The 18,497-nt window shown below is 43.7% G+C and overlaps 1 protein-coding gene across 4 annotated transcripts in view; it reads left to right on the top strand.

The window, feature by feature from the left end:
* Positions 1-18,497, top strand: part of LOC106737520 (adhesion G protein-coupled receptor E3) — a 45,632-nt gene that overhangs the window by 7,252 nt on the left and 19,883 nt on the right. For all 4 annotated transcript variants that reach the window (XM_019492592.2, XM_019492591.2, XM_019492593.2 and 1 more), the window contains exon 4: positions 18,200-18,276. In XM_019492592.2, coding sequence (XP_019348137.1) covers positions 18,200-18,276 — 77 coding nt within the window. The remainder of the gene's footprint in view (positions 1-18,199; positions 18,277-18,497) is intronic.

Genomic DNA, 18,497 nt, shown 5'->3' with positions numbered 1-18,497 from the left:
AACAAATTTATAGATATTTTATTGTTTCCCCATTATAACCTATGGCCGGATCTCCGAGGTGGCTCTGAAGCTCTTTGGGAAGTTGAACGAGGCAGCGCTTCAACCCAGACGTGCTGCTTCAGACCCCGAAGCATCCAAAGCTTCTCCAGCTCTGAAGCTCTGTCCGAAGCCTTGCACAGCCCTAGCATTTAGGTGTGTTGCAAACTGCCCAGAAGCATTTTTAAAGTGCCTAACCTGCCTAATTGCTGGTCACTGGTGTTCCTGAGACCAAGCGGATAGGGCAAGTTTGGAAGTAGCCCAGGGGCCGGGATGGAGACCATGAAGAGATGCCCTGAGACTCCACAGCTTCCACCAGGTAAACCGAGCACATGCCCAGAGTACCACTGGCCTGAGGTCCCACCAGGAAGCCTATCAAGAAATAGTAACAACTTGCAGAGCTGAAACCAAGCAAAGGTCAAAATGATTTATGCCTGGTGAGGGAACTTAAAGACATTAAGAAGAAGTTCTATAAATACGTCAATTGGAAAAGAAACCCTAAAGAAGCCATGAGGCTAGTCTAGTGCGAGCTCTTAACAGAAGAAACAAGGAAGGAAGCTACTCGACAGCTATTTTGTCTCAGTCTTCACAAAAAAAAAAAAAAATAAGCTGCAACTGGACAGCTAACAAAAAGCATTACAGACAAAGCTGGGGAAATAAATGCTGGCGGCTGTGCTTACTAAAGAGAGCATCAGAGAGCTGTTAGTTAGCTTGAATTAATTTAAGTCAGTGTGCCTGTGCCTGTGTGTAAATCTAATTTACCAGGAAAGAGAAACTGACTGCTGGAAACCATTTTGCATTAGGGGGTTTAAGAGAAATAAGGATCAATTATATAAGCTACTTAGTATGCCACTGTCTTGAAAGGCTCGCTGGCTTACTCACAGGGCAGGGGATATGCCTGAGGATGCTGGGATTAGTTTTCATGAAAATCCTTCACATTTCCTAGCGTCCTGATTTAAAGCTTGGTTGTGTTCATTGAAAAAAAAAAAAAAGACTTCTTTTGATAGGAAAAAAAAGTGAATCTGCTGGTCCCAAGGAAGTCATTCATTAGCAAAAAATTTTTTCAGCTGCTGTGCTAACTGGTATAGTGTCAGTGCCTACAGGAAAGACAGCTGTCTGGAGAGTGCCCAGAACAGGGGATCAAGGGATGGTGTAGAAAGAGAGAGAAAGAGACTGCAGATAATGAAGGATAAGGAGGGGGAAAAAAAGGAGACGAAGGGAAATAGTGTCTCAAATGCTAATCTACTATTTTTTGCTTCTGTCTCAAAGCAGCTCAGCGTTACCTATTCATGCAATCTGGAGTTGTGTTGCTGTTCTCTGCTTCTGAGTCTTCATTTTCCAAGGCTAGAAATAGCTTGGCTATTAATATTTAGAGGCTTGTTGCTGGTTTTCAACCAAAGGTCTCTCCTTGTTTCTTGTGTGCAATGTTTGCTAGTCTCAGGGTACAAAAAGTAACTCCTAGAACTAGCCCCAGGGCCTGTCTACATGGGAAAACTATTGCACAATGAAATAACCTATAATTTGAATTCAGAAAGCAGTTTCTATTTCATAATAATTTCCCATGGGAACACTCTTCCTAAGCAGACTAAACCAAACTGCCCAAACATCTTCTTTGTGTGAAATGAGAACATCTGCAGTGGAAGCTTTTTGCTATTTACCCATGTAGACCGGCCCAGGGTTGCATTTGAATTACATATTGAGTTAATTCTTCCTGCAAAAGGAAGGAGCCAGCCTCAGGTCTGCTATTTAAAGGTGGGTGTTTGCATCCCAAAGGAAAACACAGGTCCTGCCTGTGGGGTCAGTTGAGTTCTTCTTCTGCAATCCCTCACAGTCATGAATGATTGTCTTCCATGGTGGTCTTATCTGTGGGTCCAAAAATGGCTGATGAGGCCGATCCAGGATCAATAGGCTCCGTTGCAACTCAGGCAAGTGCGGGGTGCGGATTCTTGATTCGGTCCACCACATGCTGTTTCTGCTGCTCTCGCTTTCCTGTCTGCTGTTGTCATCGTGAGGTTTCAAATAGTTAAATCATAATGGGGTACTGCAGACAAGGATGGGTCTGTCCAGATGAGCCAAGAGCCTAGCTGGCATTCCCTGGACACCCTGGGTAGAGTAACTGTGAAGAGCCTCAGGAGTGCCGGGACTTAATGCCACAAGATCATGGCATCTGGCAACCAGCAGAATCCCTTAGTACTCTGGTCATACCACTTACCCCGCATATATGTATGACATGTGTCATGTGCCACAAAAGAGGGAAACCCAGGGAGCAGTAGTGTGACACCACGTACACACCAGCTGTGAGGTCCCCCAGACAAGAGAGCACTTTTATAGGCCCCAGAACAGCTGCAAAGGGAGGAAGCATTCAAACCTCTAGAAATGCCAGTGTTAGGCTGCTCCGATATACTAGTCCCTGACCTCTTGAGAGGGTGCATAGCACAGGTCAGCCAGGACATGATCACACCCAGCTAGAGCATTTCCACTGAAATGTTTTCTTGTAGAATCAAAGTAAGTTTTAAAAGCGGTGTCTGTCTCTTTTGGCAAAACGTTCAAATCAACGTGAAATTTGGCTTCTAGTTCAGGAATGCTTCTTTTCTCTCCCATTTATTTACCTCCCTAAGTCTTCCCTGTCTTCTGAACCAATGTGAAGAAGATGCTTTTTAAAAAATCGAGAGATTCAAAACTATTCGGAGTGATTTTTTCCCCCCCATTTCTGAAAATGAAGCAAGAGCCTTTCCATTCACGTGAACAGGGTTCTTTCGTTCCATTGAAAATTCCTTTTTGTGAAAAAAAATCCTATGCTTTTCATGGGAGAGGAACACCAGTGTCTCTCAGCTTTGCCCTTAACTATGTCCCCAGGCCCCCTGCCTGATCCATAGCATGGGGCAAATAGTATGCAGAGTTTGTGACATTTAATGGGTAAATGACATGTGGTGACGAATGACTCCTTCCTCCCTGGGCCTTGCCTCCATGGAATATGAAAAAAAAATTGGTCTCTTCAGGCATTTATAGATGTTACATTTTTCTTTGTTTCTGTTTTCTGCTCTCAGATCAGTCCTGTGGTTATAGATGCAAGAAGAGATAAGCTGGGTCATTTGACAAAGCCTCAGCCATACCTCTGGGGTAGATAATATGTTTCCTTGCCTCTGTTTTACAGCTGGAGAAAGCTGTAAAGTTCAGAGACAGGCCAATCAGCCATGTAATTGCACTTGTGGTAAAGGTTGGTGCTTATTGGTCTTAATAACTCTGGTGGTGGGAGCTTCTGAGAAACCGGATCTATATGGTCTTCACAACCATCTGCCCATACAAGGAAATTTAGCAATGGCTAGTTCCTGGATTACAAAGGCAGAAAGAGAGATGGCTAATGAGGTAGAAAGAGTCCTTATAATGAAGAATTCCTCAAAGAAATGCCCAGCGTTTCCATAGGTGAAGGAGGTAATCATTTCTATCTTCAATAAGCTGGTCTCAGCAGTTTGAAGTCCCTTCATGCCTTCCAGAGGACCATAGAATAATTAACAACCTATTCATCCACCAACACCTGCTTGGGTGAGTACAAGACTGGGATCTTGCAGCCTGGTGGTGGGAAGCATATATTTTCTCTGATCTGTACCAGGATACCAATTCCCAAGCCGTGCCCCCCGGGACAAGAAAAGGATAACAGGCATTTTTCTCCCTGGATTTCTGTTCTGCAGAAATAAGTGATTCAAGTTCATGATTTGATCTTGCTTGCATTCATTTAATGAGCTGGTTAATTGTTGACTTCAGTTCATAATTTTTCATTTTTAGCTGATTGATTGAAATTGTAGCCTTGGCTTTGATTATTGTACTGTTTTGTTTTAGATAGCTTAACGGGTGTTTTAGTACCTAGTTAGGAGTTTAGGTGGTTTTTCATTGGTCTGCTAATTAATTTGCAATCAAACCCATACAAAGCAGGCAAAGCTGCTTTCTCTTTCAAAATTTCAGTCCAAGTCACTATCCATAAAGTGTCAAAGGGGATATATTGACAATACCTTTGACTCTGTTTTCATGTTCAAACCTAGGCTTTTTGACTGGTCTGGCATCCAAACAGGGGTCCTGTTAACTTTTTTGGAAGAAAATCCCAGTTTCTGCACTAATGACCTCTTTGGGGGGATTGGAAATAGATACCAAACTGATTTCAGTGTATGTGATCTGTCTTTGACAAGGGCAGACTGCCTTAGGCAGCCCTAAAATAAAATGGGAAAGCAGTTTTGTGAGCTGTCGAGGGAAGTAGACTAGTCGCTGTTCTGCTGTGACTAGAAAAAAAGGGAAGGTTTTTTTATAGCTTATATTGGGCAGAGAACTACTTTGCTCTCACTGAAACTACAGTTTGGAGCCCGATACTTCCCTCTTATTTTTTAAGCAGTACCTGCAAGTTAATATCAAGCTACAGGTTGCCAAGCACATGATCCGTGAACGCTGCTAAGTATATGCCTCATCTGTATGCACTGCTGTAACTGGAGTGGAGCATAGATATAGCCACCCTGCTTTAAATTAGCTAGCTCAGGTACCAGTAGCAAGTTTGCCCAGGAGCACAGAGGTCAGTGAAAGCTAATTCACTGGCCTCGTGGATGGATTTTGCAGCTTTGCTGACATCTGAGCTGCTGCTGCCAGACTGTTACCACTACCCGAGCTACCTCATTTTAAGCCAGCTTGGGTATGTCTGTGCTCCTACTGCAGTCCCAGAAGTCTCTGCAGTATAGATGTGTCCTGAGAAACTCTGCAGTGCCTTCCCTCACGCTGGAGAAGACCTGAGGATGATGAGAGCGATGACAGAGGAAACAGCTAGATTTTCCACAAGGAAGAATGAAACCGTGAGTGTCAAATCTTTCAGCTGTATTTCTATGAAGCGATGTCTCTCCTATTTAACCATGCATACTAGATTACGGGGGTGGGGAATTATTTTGGGTGGAAGGCTGCTTACTGAGTTGTGGCAAGCCATCGAGGGATGCATGACAGGCAGCCCAGGGCAGATTAATATTAATTTTCTAAATGTTTTAGGGTCCCCGTGGGCCAGATAGAACGGTGCATCTGGCCCACGGGCTGCATTTTGCCCACCCCTGCTCTAGGACCTAGTTCTGAATCAACTACAGCCTTTAATCCGAGTTGGTCAGTTCACTTGCAATGTGAAGCTAAAGTAAGGTCCTCTATGTTAGCTTAGTTAACCAAAGAGATGATGGAGTTTGACCCTTCACCTTCAGAGGAGAAGGGGGCTGTCATCCACCGAACATCATTACCCAAACTGTTAAGGGCGTAATAACAAGTGCTTTGAAGCAATGCTGCCTTTGTTGTGTGTTGCTTTATGGTACTATTGTCTCAGATCAATCTGTTTGTTGTTAACATAGCAAATAGTCTGGACAGAGAAGAATGAAACTCACTTAGCCTTGGATCAAGTATTGGAAAAGTTGGATCAAAAAACCACAGTGTAAGAAATTAACAGAAAAAACCCCAAATGAATATTAGCAGCAAACAGGGCTCCTGTCTAATGTGGGTTAAAAAGGACTCCTGGTATGCGGGAGGGATAGAGCCCCTTTGGGTTCATGAAAGGGATGTGACTCAGCAAGGGAGAGAGGCAAAGGAAGCAGTACTTTGAGAGCAATAATTAATAAATTATTCTCCAGAAGAGCGTCCAGAATCCAAAAACATATTGCTACCATTAGAGTATTTTGGGAGGCTCCCAGAAGGGAGCACGGTAACAGTTTTAATATGGACCTAAGCGACTAACCCCACAAAATGTGTTTCAACATGCCTCTCCCTAAAACAAGACATAACTAAGAATCACATTAGGAACAAATACAAAAACCAGTAAATCCCATAGATCGAGTTTACAAGGCTAAGTTTCACAGAGACACCACCCAAGGACACTCAACAATGAAAGCTGTGTAATTGCCGATAGTGGGGAAAGGACCAGACAAGCATCCCTGCTTAAGGCAGTTGTACCAGGAGAAGCCCATGTGAGGGACTGGACTGAACCCAGGTAAAACTTCCCATGAAGGGGACTGATACCAGAACTCAGAAAGCATCCTGCCTAAGGAAATAGAAAAAAAGAAGACACCTGATGTTTGGCCAGACAGTATTTATGCTCTGAAACCAGGAAAGGCTGATCTGAAATTGGAGAGGTCTTTATTGAGAAACTCATCCCTAGAAAAAAGGGCAGTAGAAGCTCAGCCATTAGGGTCTCTCCACCATATGTGGTGCAAGAAAACTGAAAATGTAGGCTGCAAAACTTATGGAAAATGGAAAATAAAGCCTCTAAAAAACAAGAAGCCCAATATTAAGGTATTAGTCTAGGCAGTGAATGACACACAAGAAAAATTGTTGTTCTTGTTAACAACCTATACCAAAAAAATAGGACAGTGTCAGGCATAGACATCCTTGTGGGGACTTCCCTCCCAGGGGAGCTGACTACAGCAAGGCAGCCTGTAGGAGATGGTCCATACATTTAGGGCACATGAGGAAATGAAGCTCCTCACCATGAAAAATACCAAGTGACACAACCAGCACAACCCATGTTGGGAAAACCAGGATTGGATGAGTCTATTCATTTTAAATTCTGAATTTTAAAATTCAAGCAAGCTCCTGAACACAAATCTCCTGTGAAGAACATGCGGAAATTGGTTATTTCCTCTCCTTAGCCTGTGGTTTTGTAGGTATTAATCGCTGTTCATTAACTTAACACCTACAAAACCACAGGCTAAGGAGAGGAAATAATTAATACAGGCAATCAACTGCACCAAGACAGACACAGTCAGTCCACAAACACCCATGGCATGAGTTTTGTCCATCAGCAGCTGGGGTGCAGGGCCCCAGGACCCCCCTGCACCTATCTCCTCCACAGCTGGTAGGCGTCGTGGCCACAGCAGGGACCGCCATCCCTGCAGCTGTCACCCCGCTGCGCCTGAACACATGCAGGGTCACCCATGGCACCAGTTTTGCTTGTCCGCAGCTTGAGGGGAAGCTCCCCCCAAACCCCTGCACCGATCTCCTTGAAACTTGGCAGGCTTTGTGGCCTCCCCAGGGGCTATGATCTCTGTAGTTTTCACCCCACTGTGGTGTAACATGTATACATGACATGAGTTTTGCTTTCAAGAATTTGGGGTGCAGTTCCCCCAAAGCTCCTGCACCGATCTTCTTGAAGCTTGGCAGGTTTCATGTTCTCAGCAGAGGCTACCACCCCTGAAAGTTTCATCCAAATCTGACAAAAACCAGCAAAGTTATAGATATTTCATTGATTCCCCATTGTTCCCTATGGCCGGATGTCTGAGGCTGCTCTGAAGCTTCAGAGCCGCTTCGACTGGATTGAAACAGGAACCCGGTGCGGGGCTCTGGATCGGATCCCTGGCATCCAAAGCGGCTGGATCTGAAGCTGCCTACTTGCACAGGCCTGCTGCATATTTGCAAGAATTAGACACCAGGGAATCCCGGTATCAAAAGTAAAAAAAAAGCGTGCAGAAAAAAAGCAGGGTGGTGCATATGGCAACAGCACGTGCAGCCCAAAAGCAGAGCCTGGTCAGCCAGAACCATGCTCTGGTGCTGGCCAGGCTGCATGCACCCAGATTGCTGCTGCTGGAGCCTCTGGAGGTCCCCAGGATGCCACGTAAGGTGCCTGGAGCCAGTCCAGGTCCTGGCCCCAGCCTCCCCTACCCCACCCAGAGCATTTTTCCCTGCACTAACCCCAAGTGTGGGGGCACACACCAGGGTAAAAAGTAGTGGCATGAATTTGTGCCGCTGCTTTTTTCCCCAACGGCAACTGTACACCCCTGCTCATGGGGATGCAGCCAAATAATGAGTGTAAGTAGAGAGCTCTTATTCACTGTCAGCCAGCTGATTAGACCAGCAGGAGGGGAAAACGCACGGGAGTTACACATTTGAAGATGAGATGGCACAGTTACATTTTGTGTACGCTGTTATACATTAAATAACTATAGAAACTAATTACATTTGCATATTTGCTTAAGAAACCAATTATCAGTTACAGCACAAATATCTATGCAGGTGTAGCCTATTTTACTACTTCGGTATGTGTACCAATGTGTTGCTCCCTTAATATGAAGCCTTTTTTTTAAAAAACCTTCCTCCCTTTCTGGGAGGTGTGCTACTTAATTTTTCATCCCCCACGTGCAATTTTAAACAATTTTTTGCTCATTATTTTTGACAGGCCAGGCAATGCAGTGATTAATATCTTCCATGAATGGAAAGGGAAAGGAAGGGGGAGGCTTGGTTCAGAGCAAAAATCTTGCTAAAGTAAGGAGAAGGGGAAGTGAGGAGGTAGAGAGGAAGGGCAGCTAGAAGCTGAGGTTTGTTGAGCGAAGGTTTTGTCGAAGCCTTAGTAAAACAATGTCAGGGCTATGGAGTTTCTGGTCTATCTACCTGCACAGTGCTTCCAGATTTGCAACCAGAAGAGGGATCTTCAAGTCAAATTACTAAGCCAGTAAAACCAATGGGAAACCATAAGCTTCTAAGAAAACAGAACCAAATTAACCAGGCTCACCCAAGATCAGGTATACCCTGAGGAAGTTTTCTGGGTGAAGTTGGGCTTGGAAATATTAACCTACCACTTCTTTTTGCATCATTTCCCTTAAGGTCAAAAGCCTGTTGGTGTACAAAGACTTCACTGACATGACAAAATGTACAACTCTCAATACCCCATGGCTTTGACCATGCAGGCCAATCATAAAAGAAAATGCCTTAAAAATGTTTATGTATCACTCCATTGCACATGGCACTAAAAACCCAGAGAGAAAATAGCTCTGATGTCTATCCAGGGAAAATGGTAATATTTACAAAAGAGCAGTTAGTAGTGCAAACCTCAATCCAAAAAAAAAAAGTGAAATCTGCTAAATGAAAGGACATAAAGCTGTCATAAAAAATCCCCTCTGCACAGCCTAGAAAACTTGTGGTTAGTCCTTGTCTCTCAGATGTCCCAGAAGAATTTGAAATAAATGTAAATCTTATGTGAACGCCATGAACTTCCCCACAAGAGGGTGGTGGGCAGGGAGAGTGCCAGGAAAAAAATTGCAGATGAAAATGAAAGGGTGAGCAGTCAGTAAAAACTTTTCTAAATTTCAGAGCCAAAAATCTTAATGAGTTCCAGCTTAGTTCAACAGCCAAACGAAAAAGCAGTCCCCAAAACAGTGTTTAACATTTGTGTGGCAGTCCCATCATTAGAAAAAATGATAAAAAAGTGCTCCAAATATCTGAGTAAATGCTATAATCTGCCTGAGTATTTGTAGGTCTAGAGTCTGTCATTCATCTTGAATCAGACTTTATATGCGGGGTCACAGACTGAACTTAGAGAATGGAGTTGCCGGCTTTATAATCCAAAGAAGGACAAGCGTACTTGCAGACGCAAGAGCGCACAAAATCAAGCTCACACTGGGTGCATCTACGTATGCAATTAGCATGTAGCAATAAACTCTAGCACAGTTCTCTCCAGAGTTTTTCTCCCAAGTCCAGTGTTTACACGTGTGCCTGGGACTGCAGCATGTTGAGCCGGGGCAGAGCAACAGGGGAACTGGGAGGGTCAACCTGCCAGTCTGGAGCTGCTCCACCCCAGCTCAGTGTGCTGCGGAGGGGCTGGCTGGGGCACAAGGCTGCTCCATTGCAGGCCTAGCCAGCAGGCAGGCCCCACACTGTAGCACCCCCATGTCCCAGCCTGCCCCGGTCACTATGTACATATGCATTTTGGTGCATGTAGCTACTCCACTGTAGGATAGTATTTGTCCCGGACAGTAATATCCTACGGTGGAGTTAGTTAATTTACTGCACCCTAATATGGGTGCATGTATAGACGGTGAAGCTTTACTGCAGAGCTAACTAGTCAACTCTGCAGTGAAGCACCCATGTAGATGCACCCACTATTCCCAAAGTTTGTCAGCTAACTTTTGAAACTCTGTTACAAAAATACAATTGCAGCTAACAAAACAGATGAGACAGAGATCTGTGAAAGAGCAATTTTGTTTTAATCCCTCTCAAAAATTGTTATCCACTAGGATAAAAACCTGTGAATAATGCTTCTTTCAAATTTAGTTTGAACGATGTAAAATGTGTATGTAATTTAAGGTTAAAAAACCCCATTAATTATTATTTAACAGTACGCAACTAGCACAGAAAATATTTGGCAAAGCAAAGAGTAAAAACAGCTATTCTTAAAATTTCCGGGGGTTTTTGTGATTCTGGGGAGGAAAACTTAGCTGAAGTATGGTTGAAATCCCTACAGATCAAAGAGCTCCATTTCATTTTGGAAAACAATATAAACTACCACCATCTGCTTATAAATCTATACTAAAGAGACTGGCTACACTCCAGAATAGGAAAAAAAATGATGCATGAGTGCCATTCCCCATTCAGTAGTCCAATCTGGACTGCTTTAAACCTAATGGAAACTGGTGGTTTGCTGTAAGCAGCAAACAGCTTAAATACCCTCTTTTGTTTCGGTGGCTAATGGGATACATAAATCAACACATAGCTGAGGTTTCTAAAGGCAGATTTCAATCCATCTTGGCCATAACAAATGAGACTCGAATCTTAAAGTTAGAGCTAAGTGATCAGCATAATTTGGCATTCTTTTTTAATCATCATCAATGTGGAATAAATGCTGCTTGGATAGGCAATTTTTTTTCCTGCTGTAAATTGTAACATATATCTGTGAACAGCTATGCAAACAGTTGCTTAAAGAAACCAAATATATGCAAATAATGCACTGAGCAAAACCCCTTTTTAAAAATAGCACCGGAAGAAACTAAAGTAAGTGGTTGCTGATTTGGGAAAAGCTAGAACTAAAATGTCATTACCAAGCAGGACGGCAGTACAGGAAAAGGGTAAACTGTCTGTATATAAAGTTAAATCCAAAAGAAATTAGGACACAGATTAACAAATGCAATCTAGGCTATAAAATATCCTCTAACCCTATAAAAACTTAGGAGTCAGTGTAATTTCTAAAAACAAATCTATTAATGAGAACTCAGCATATTTCCTGCCCCTTTCCAACTTGTTATAAGAAATGGGAACAGAAAGAGAAAATGGCATTGCTAGAATTAGAAAAAAATTATCTCTGATTCCTTTCCAAACCTTCCTGTCTTAAAATTGCCTGTGCTAAATGTGTTAGTGCTGTGTTATATTTAAAGTATAAAATTAACAGCCATGTAATAAGTTGTAAAGTAAAAATCTGAGCAAGGTTAAAAAAGATGTTCAAATCTGTATAAAATCCCTCTTTGCTATTTGTCCTTCCAGCATACCCTAGGAAAGGGGGAAGGGGATGGGGTGGGGGGAAGCTTGTGGTTAGTAATGAAAACACGTTAGTATAAAGGTTTCTGCTTAGTAACAAAAACAGTGAAGATGTAATAAATTAGTAAATTTAACCAAACAGACCATGCTAGTGACTAGGGAGGGAACCTGTCTGAAAAGATCGAATGCCTGGGGATGGACTCAGCACCTGATATATGCTGTATTCTAAAAATACAGCTAGTTGCATTTAGACTTAGTAAGAGCTCAAGCCTAAAATATTACCCTTAGTAAGGTGATTCAAAATTGGAGGGATGCTAAAACATATGCATGAAACCTAAAAAAAATAAAATAAAAAATGAAATGCCAATTATAAACGGACACGATGCTTTGGGTAAATCTGATATCTTTTATTAGATCAATCAAAATAGTTGGGAAAATTCTTCTTTGCAAGCTTTTGGGTACAAGCACCTGCAGACTTCCTCAGCCTGAAGAAGGGTGGTTTTACCCGAAAGCTTGCTAAGAAAATTTTTTCCAGCTATTTGAGTTGGTCTAATAAAAGTTATCCGATTCACCCAAAGAACCTTGTCTGCTGATGTCCTGAGACCAACATGGCTACAACCTATACCCCTGAAATTATAAGCTGAAATATTTGGTTGGTTAAAAATGGGTTAACACGAGATAAAGAGGTGTTACAGAATCATAGAAAATTAGGGTTGGAAAAGGACCTCAGGATGTCATCTAATTTAACCCCCTGCTCAAAGCAGGACCACCCCCAGCGTTATCTCCTAGCTAAGGCTTGGTCCAGCTGGGTCTTAAAAACCTCCAAGGATGGAGATCCCACCTCCTCTCTGGGTACCCTGTTCCAGCAGCTGCAAAGTGTTAAACTAAGTCAGTAAAGAAACACGTATTCTGCCAGGTGGTGCCCTCTAAATATGAAGGCATCATGTTGCAGTATACTCACAGTGAACATTATGTGAGACACCAAAGAGCTAAGGTTACTTATCAGATGCTCAGAAAAAAAAGAAGCCCCATATGTTTAGAGCGTGTCAGGATATGTACAAAAGTTTCTCTCACCTGAGGTTTGTTCCAGACATCACACCCCAATCCTAAAACACCCCTGCAAAACAAAAAAGAAAAAAGGAAACCTCCCACAAATGGGCAAACAAACAAAAAAAAAACATTTGCCTTGGAATAATATCCAGTAACATCCAGAGGAAAAGAAATAACCACCTCCTTTTGTTCACTAAATACCCTTAATAACACTTCAGACAGGTATTTTGTTATTAAAGCAAGTGTGCTTAGTCACTGAGGATTACCAGTGACCATTAGGTCAAAGGTGCTCATTTCATTGCACAAGTTACAGCGAGGTTGTGGAAACTTTAGCAAGTCCAGAGTTGCAAGAAAGTTATTGACGCTATCTTCTGAAGAGGCTAAAAAGCTAACAAAATGGTTATCAGTATTTACGTGCGTTAACCATGGCAAGGAAATGGGGCTTAATGTCCTGACATTAATGACTATCTCTTTAAAACAGTAACAGGTACAAAAATACCATTAATCTCACATCTTTGCTACCAGCCAAAAATATGCCTTCATATTTCTTAGTGCTAGAGCCATTATGCCGTCTTATCATGGTAAAGCAATGCCGGCAGACCTGCAAAATGCCAAAGATGGTTTAAAAAACAATGGGAAAAAAGAAAAACTTGGTCTAACCAAAGAACTGTGGCAAAAAAAGGTTCCAAATGGATAATACAGAATTGTAGTACAACTGTGCAAAAATCTCAGAAGAGCCATTTTTCCCCCTTTTCTTGCTTGGTATGTTCTTACAAATAAAGCCTCAACTATTAACCTGCCAACTTAAGTTCAGTGAAATACTAAGCCAACCACAACACTGATGGGCCTACACTAATCAGTTCTGCCTCTTTCACCTTTATCAGACGGCTGAGCAAAAAGGACAAAAGAAGCAAAAGCAACCTATCAAAGAGTTATACATAAATCTATTTTGCTGGCTTGCTGATTAGAAAGGCTAGGAAAGCCATCTGAAAGTGAGGGCCGATTCTCAACTGAGTGTCTTAGCTCAAATAATTAAACTTGCCCACCTAATGAAATGCTCCACTGTAACATCTATGAGGTTTTGGTGACTGACTGTAAAGCTGTCATTAAGAAATATTCTATATGCAAAATGGGCTCCTAGTTGGCCCTCTGGTTATCTGTGCCCCAAGGTTTACTTGTGTGAGCAACAACAGTTGCTGAAACACATCAGGCACGACATCAAACCAGGGGGGAAAAGTGGCCAAAAAAAGGAAAGCTACCTGACTTCCTGGCGCAGAAATGGTAACAGAAAACAATGCACCAGGAGACGATACTTTACAATACTGGCTTTGTACCACACTGCTGTTTCTCCAGCTGGTACCAGTCAGTGTTCCTGAGGATATATACCCATACTGGTAAAGAAGCCGAATAAATGAAATGTGGGTAAATGGATCAGAAGTGTGAGTAGTTCCCCCTGCAGGCAAAAGTTCAATATCTTTTTCACAGTCACCAGTTTTTGATTCTGCTTTTTCTTATTCCTGGAATACATCTATTGCAGATTTTCAAAGATGCCTCTGCTACCAGAACTGACCATTGCAGAGATAACTTTGGGGATGACCTACGTGCATGTCCCACCCCTCAACCCTGACTGGACCAGAGTATTATGGTGCAAACCCCTGTGATTTCCTTGAAAGGTCTCTGGCGACGTGCCCTGAGATGGAGCAAGCTGCTTTGCAACCTTGTCATCAGGAAATTGAAACGTCTGCTGTTCTGGGGCCTGTTCAGTGAGATGAGATCAAGACACCATAGGCTAAGCAAGGGTCCAGGACATCACAGGCTATTGCAACAGATAGCGTGACATATCGGCCAGAGACGGCATCGCCTTGTTCCCCTGAACTGCAGTCCTGACCTTGATGCTCCGAGGACCAAGCAAGCTAACAATTCAATTTTTTAAATGGCTTTTTATTTTTAATTGCTCTTTTGTTTTGATTTTTTTGTAGCATGACAGGAACACTTGCCTATCTGCTAACTTTGAATGATCATTTCTGAGGTGTAAATGATGGTGTAGGTGTGGGTGGGTCTGTGTGAGAGAGAGAGACCGTATGTAAGGTAATAATCATGTATCCAGGTTTTTAGGTGCTGCATCCTCATTGGCAAGGTTCGCTGTTCAAAGTAGATTGAAACGGATGTGGATGTGACTGCCTGTGCCATCAGCTTTCTATGCAGTGTAGAAATACCTTCATCGTCCTTGTCACAAAACTCTGTGTGTGTGCACATGGATGAGTGGTATGTGTGTGTATGTGTGCACTAAGCTGCCGAAATAGAAAGGTGCAGAGCTGTGAGCCATTTTGTATTGGAAATTTGAAAAGAAATATGAGTTAATTGTATATGCTGCCCAGTTACTTTGAAGGGTCTAGCCACTGTCCCAGGAGGCTGGGAAGAAGGCTACACTTCTGAGCATGCTGGGGTTAGTTTTTTTCATGAGAATCAGTCAAGAGTAACTTGACAGTCTAAATCTTGTGGGTGTTCAGTGAATGATTTAATTTTATTTTTATTTTTTTATGGAAAGAGAAGAAAGATTACACTGGAGGGGCAAAACTGGTTCTCAGATAATGGATGAATGACTTCAGTATCAATGCTCAGACAACAGAGATTATAAGTATGTCTAAACTGCAGGAATTGCAACGTTACTGTAGGTGTGCTCAAGCGAGTTTTGACTTGACTAGTGGAAACGCTGCTAGCAACATAGCCACAAAGCCACCAAAGCAGCAAAGAGTTCAGCATCTGCAACCCCTTAGTCCCAGGGGGGCTCAGGAAATATGTGGGAGGTTAGCCCACAGGAAGCTCTTGGCTGCTATGGGTTATGGCTAGCAGTCCCCAAATTTAAAGCTAGCTCCGTGACTGCAGTTCAGACATACTTGTATACAAAGATAGCCCAGAATACGGGATCAAGTGAAGGTGTAGACAGAGAGATTAGGGGAGTGAAGATAAAGCATGATGGAGGGAAAGACTGTCTTATAAAGCCTCACAAATGTTAATCTGCTATTTCCGTCCCCCATCCCAAAGCAGCTGGGAAAGTTTTTACCCTGTGTGCAACCTGCACTTCTTTGCTTCTGAGCTTTCATGCTGCAGGGCCAGAAATAGCTTGGCTATTAATATTTAGAAGCTCGTTGCTGGCTCTCTGCCTGTGGTGTCTTCCTCTTTATTGCACATATGTCTGCTGGTCTCTGATAAGGGCTCTTAAGAGAAGCTCAGTGGATGTGTATTCAGGGAAGCTCTTATGAAATAAGCTCTGGTGAAATGCTAAAGTGCAATCATGATTTTACTCTAACTCCCTGTGTGGATTTTCTTCTACAGCAGACTAAGCTAAGCCGCCCCAAGTACTTGGAGCACAGAACTGGAACATCTGCATGCTACTGTGGGATGGCTGCACCTGGCTATTTTCCCAATAAAACATTGCATGCCCTGGGCAGACTCACAAGGAGGACTGCCCCGAGACTCATGCCTCTAGTGTCAACAGCTCTGGGATAGAAGTCAAGCAGAAACTAGGGCCCGTATAGTCCCAGATTGTGAAATGATATAACATGTGGATGGCTCTAGGCACTTACATTTCCCAGCTTTCCCAGCTCTAGGACAGACTTGCCAGATAGACTGCCTTTGAGCTAGGACCTTACTTGGGGAGCTACTGCCATATGGCATGCCTTGAGCTTCCAGGGTCCCAAGTTGCAAGGCAGATGTGTCAGGGGACTGCTGTGGAGGTGGAGAAGCAGGGCCTTTTCAAGGTCCCTAATAATGGGGAAGGCAAGCCAGCGTCTTCCCTGAAGCCAGGGATGGAGGGCTTCAGGCTCCTGCACTTCCATTACAGCAGACTCTAGACAGACCTGCCTGCCTGTCAGGTTGCCCCAAAGTAACTGCCTTCTGACCCCTTAGAAGGACAACAGCAAGGGACAGAGATGTTTCCAGTGTCCCCAGTTCAAGTCACTGCCCTGGCACTAGGGATCCAGAGCCTCCAGGCTTCCTACACATAGGCCAGCACCCCCAGGAGGGGGCCTGGGACACCATTAGTGACTTCCAGAGTCTCTGGCTCCCCAGAAGACCACCAGAAACCACCAAAGACCTGCTTTCCACCTCAGGGCAGACCAGCAAAGTGGACGCTCATGAGCTGATGACTCCATGTCTCAAGATTCTCCAGCTTTGGTGCTGGCTCACCAGGTGAAATGCTCTGAGACCGCACACCTGGAGCTCTCCATGGCCTCCAACTGGCCAGGGTTGGGGTCCATCTGCTTTCAGTATCTCCAGGTCTCAAGCAGAACTGTTAAGTGATGTGCTCCAGGGCAGGGAATGCCAGAATGAAGTACTGCCAACTCCAGGATAATGTCACGGGTAGGACTACCCCCTCCAAGAGCCTGGAGCTCTCTGCCTCCTAGTTCTCCAGGTCAAAGACAACTCTACTTGGCAGACCTCCCTGGATCCAGGGTCACAATACCTCCAGAATTTCTAGCTCTATAGTAGACTCTTTAGTTGGACTGCTATGGAGCCAGAGACATCGCTGGATCCTATCTCGGATTTGGCAAAAGTTCATTGCACCTGAGATGTTTCAAAAGAAACATTTTGGGCTTAATGACATGGGGTTTTCCCAGTGAACCTTGTTTATCCAGAAAATTTCTGAGCAGCTCTAAGAACAACACCGTTGCCCTCTACCATGACAGAGGGATACTACACAGGCCCAGGACACCTGTGGGAGCCAGAGTTTGCAAAAGGAAACCCTCTGAACTCTGAAAATGCCACCCTTAAGGTGGTCCATGTAAACTGGACTCTGCCCTCTAATCCTGTGCTTTTCAAGGGGCTTTAACCAAAGAATTACTTACCGTCAGAGCTGGTTGCAGCATTTCCGTCATGGTTTTTTTTTCCATAGAGAAAGAAGTTTTAACAAAATCCTATTATTTTGCTACTTGATCAGTTCTTTTCTATAGGTAAAACATTCACACTGACATGGTTTTCTCCTTTTCCCTTTCCCTATGACAGGGGGGCTGGACTCAATGATCTCGCGAGGTCCCTTCCAGCCTCTAATATCTATGAAATCTATGAAATGCAGTTTTTACTTTGACATTAAAAAAAAAATCAAATAATTCCATTTTCAGCTTGGAGACATTTTCCTTGCTTTACTCAGAGACTTTCCTGACTCCCTGTTTCTACCTCCCTTCTTTTCCCTGAGACGTGGAGGTTAAGGTAAGTAATGGGTAGAAAGTAGAGGGGGAACACCCCTCCACCCTCCAACTTCAAAAAGTGAGTTCCTCTGGGATTCCCTGCTCCAATTTTGTAGTGTCTGAAGGGCAGATTATCCAGGTCTATTTATCTAAACTCAAACTGACCCCCATGAGCTGGGTAGATGCTCTGCCTTTCTGCAGCATCTTTCACTTAAAAGTTTCCCAGGACCAGACCATACGGCTTCCATGGTGCTCCCAGGCATGCTGGTCTCAAGCACTCACATCCACCTGTTCCAGCTCCTTGCGTGCCAGACCTGGGATGGGGGTCAGGAACCTGTGCTGAGGGCGCCCCCCGCCACTGCTCTCAAGCACACCAGAGAAAAAGATCTCCAGAGCAGTACAGCTTCCCTGACTCCTTTCTGGGTCTGGCCAAGCAGAGCAGGAGCAGGTAGGCTGGGCACGCTTGAGACCAGCACCTGTGGGAGTGCTGGAGAAGCTGCATAGCTGGGTCCATCCCTTTGCAGAGTACTAACATTGGGGCTTTGAGTCTTTTAGACAGGCATGTCCAACACTTGGCTCTGTGGTTTCAGCAACATTATTCTGTGAACAAACTGGAGTTGTCTTTTTTTTTAATGCTTTATGATTATATGAGGCCAAATGGTAACACTATTTTCTGCCTTGCACAGAAATCCCCTTTCACTGCCGATCAGATTTAGCAGAAGACAATGAATACAAGCAGAAGTGTTTGAGTGGATTATACCAAGTAAGTCACATCATGCTTGTGCTTCATGCTGTTTTGTGGATGTGAAAAACATCGTTAAGTCCACACTTACCTTCATCTATGCCAGTGTGACCTGTGAATGCTAGTGCACTGGACTGGGACACAGGAAATGTGCAGTCAGTATATTCCTCATTTTGCTGCTGGTTTGATGGGTGACCTCAGCCAAGTGTGACCTGTCACTTGATGGGCATCATGGGACCTGT

This window comes from Alligator mississippiensis, chromosome 14 (genome assembly GCF_030867095.1).
Source record: "Alligator mississippiensis isolate rAllMis1 chromosome 14, rAllMis1, whole genome shotgun sequence".
In the NCBI taxonomy this organism is placed as follows: Eukaryota; Metazoa; Chordata; order Crocodylia; family Alligatoridae; genus Alligator; species Alligator mississippiensis.
Note: the sequence above shows the minus strand (reverse complement) of the source record. Positions and strands in the feature narration are given on the sequence as shown.